The sequence below is a fragment of the Ricinus communis genome, chromosome 9 (genome assembly GCF_019578655.1).
Source record: "Ricinus communis isolate WT05 ecotype wild-type chromosome 9, ASM1957865v1, whole genome shotgun sequence".
NCBI classification, from domain to species: domain Eukaryota; kingdom Viridiplantae; phylum Streptophyta; class Magnoliopsida; order Malpighiales; family Euphorbiaceae; genus Ricinus; species Ricinus communis.
Window position 1 is genome coordinate 20,538,418 of NC_063264.1, and position 2,270 is coordinate 20,540,687.

The 2,270-nt window shown below is 33.3% G+C and overlaps 1 protein-coding gene across 1 annotated transcript; it reads left to right on the forward strand.

The window, feature by feature from the left end:
• The first annotated feature begins 786 nt into the window (after positions 1–786).
• On the forward strand, positions 787–1,356 carry LOC125371211 (ATP synthase subunit alpha, chloroplastic-like). Its single transcript, XM_048379745.1, has one exon. The coding sequence runs from the start codon at positions 787–789 to the stop codon at positions 1,354–1,356; it is 570 nt and encodes a 189-aa protein (XP_048235702.1).
• The last annotated feature ends 914 nt before the right edge of the window (positions 1,357–2,270 follow it).

Genomic DNA, 2,270 nt, shown 5'->3' on the forward strand with positions numbered 1-2,270 from the left:
TAGATTAATAAATAATATGTACAAGAGACAGTTGCTTCTTAATCGTAAAATACTTGCACAAATAGCTATATTAAATAGGAAATGTCTTTATATGATTTCCAATGACATTATAAAATAAGGAAATTGGAAAGAATCTATGAAATATTTTACATGGAATTCCCTGAAGAATGAATTCTGGGAAGGTAGAATAGAAATTAGTATGATAAAATATGATGATAATATAATCAAGTATAAAGTAGTCAAACTGAAGAAAAACATTCAATAAAAAAGATTTCTTCTTACCAAACTCGTTTTTTTTCTTATGACACGAAACTCAAATTTTGATTTTTGGATTTTTGAACAAAACATTAATCTAGGTTTAAATTAAATTCGGATTTGAATTTTGATTCAATTGAGGAGTAAGCCTATTTTTCAAGATCTCTTATTGATCCATGTTTTTCTTCTCAAGATCTTTTGCTTTATTTTATCATGTGGGGTTAGAATTAATTCCCATTTATCTACTTCTATCCATGTGGGGGGGAAAGAAATGTGTGTATTCAACTACAAAGTTTATTTTGTATACTGCTAGGGATTCCGTTTTTTTATTAATGGGAGCTTTGGGTATCGCTTTTTATGGTTCCAAAGAACCAAGATTCAATTTTGAAACATCAGCCAATTAATCATATTCTATGGCGCTAGAAATATTTTTTTATATTGGATTTCTTATTGCTTTTGCTGTCAAATTGCATTGATTAGTCCTTCTATTCTATTGTAGAAATTTTTTTCATAAAAAATTAAGAAATATTCATGGTAACCATTCGAGCCGACGAGATTAGTAATATTATCCGCGAACGTATTGAGCAATATAATAGGGAAGTAAAGATCATAAATACGGGTACCGTACTTCAAGTAGGTGACGGCATTGCTCGTATTTATGGTCTTGATGAAGTAATGGCAGGTGAATTAGTAGAATTTGAAGAGGGTACAATAGGCATTGCTCTGAATTTGGAATCAAATAATGTCGGTGTCATTTTAATGGGTGACGGTTTAATGATGCAAGAGGGAGGTTCCGTAAAAGCAACAGGAAGGATTGCTCAGATATCGGTGAGTGAGGCTTATTTGGGTCATGTTATAAATGCCCTAGCTGAACCTATTGACGGTCGAGGTGAAATTTCAGCTTCTGAATCTCGGTTAATTGAATCTCCCACTCCTGGTATTATTTCGAGACGTTTCGTATACAAGCCTCTTCAAACAGGACTTATTGTTATTGATTCGATGATCCCCATAGGACGCGGTCAGCGGGAATTAATTATTGGGGACAGACAGATCGGTAAAACAACAGTAGCCACAGATACAATTCTCAATCAACAAGGATAAAATGTAAAATGTGTTTATGTAGCAATTGGGCAAAAAGCGTCGTCTGCGTCTAAAGTAGTGACTACTTTACAGGAAAGACGGGCAATGGAGTACACTATTGTGGTAGCCAGAATCTTTCTTTGATTGATCAATGTGTGATATTCCGAATCCTCATTACTAATGGAATTGAAATGATCTCTGAATTGATCAGAAGATCCCTTCAATTGGCTAGAATTCCTTCCTTCAACGAAACTAGACGAGACATCTAAGTCATACAAGTAAAGAGATTTATTCATTAATAAGAAAAAGAAAAAACGTGAATAGTAATTGGATTGATAATAAAATAGAATCCTTGTTCGCGAACAGTGATTCGAATGATGATAAAAAAAAAGAGAATTCTTGGTTCAGATCTCCACCTTAACGATAGAAAAAAGAATTAATCAAATTCTATTGAGTCTGACTCATAGTGATCATTTATCAAAGAATGACTCTCGTTATCAAGTGATTGAAGAGCCAAGAGCAATTTATTTACAATAGATTTAAAGACCTATTGATTCTAACAGTTGATTGCAGAGTGGATCATTCGGACCTTTCAATTCATGGATATGGATTTCGGACCTATGAATGGGAATAATTCCCGAAACTCATAAAGAAAAAAGGAAGTGAGTTAGACAAAAAGAGAAGAAACTTGGACAAAAAAAGAAGTAACTTGGGAAAAAAGAAACGAAGTGACTTAGTCGATAACCTCAGACCAATCAATTGAATATTGATTAATACGTAATCGATCGAACACTACTTGGAAAAGAGAATGGTTCTTCTGCTAAAAAATGAAATGTTCTAAATGTTCCTGGAAATTCTTGCTCCTATTAGACCATTTGTATCTATATGCATTAGGATCCTAATACATGGGTCTCTCGGTTCGAGAAAGAAAAATA

Coding starts and splice junctions, on each gene's coding strand:
- LOC125371211 (XM_048379745.1), top strand. CDS start 787: ATGGTAACCATTCGAGCCGACGAGATTAGTAATATTATCCGCGAACGT.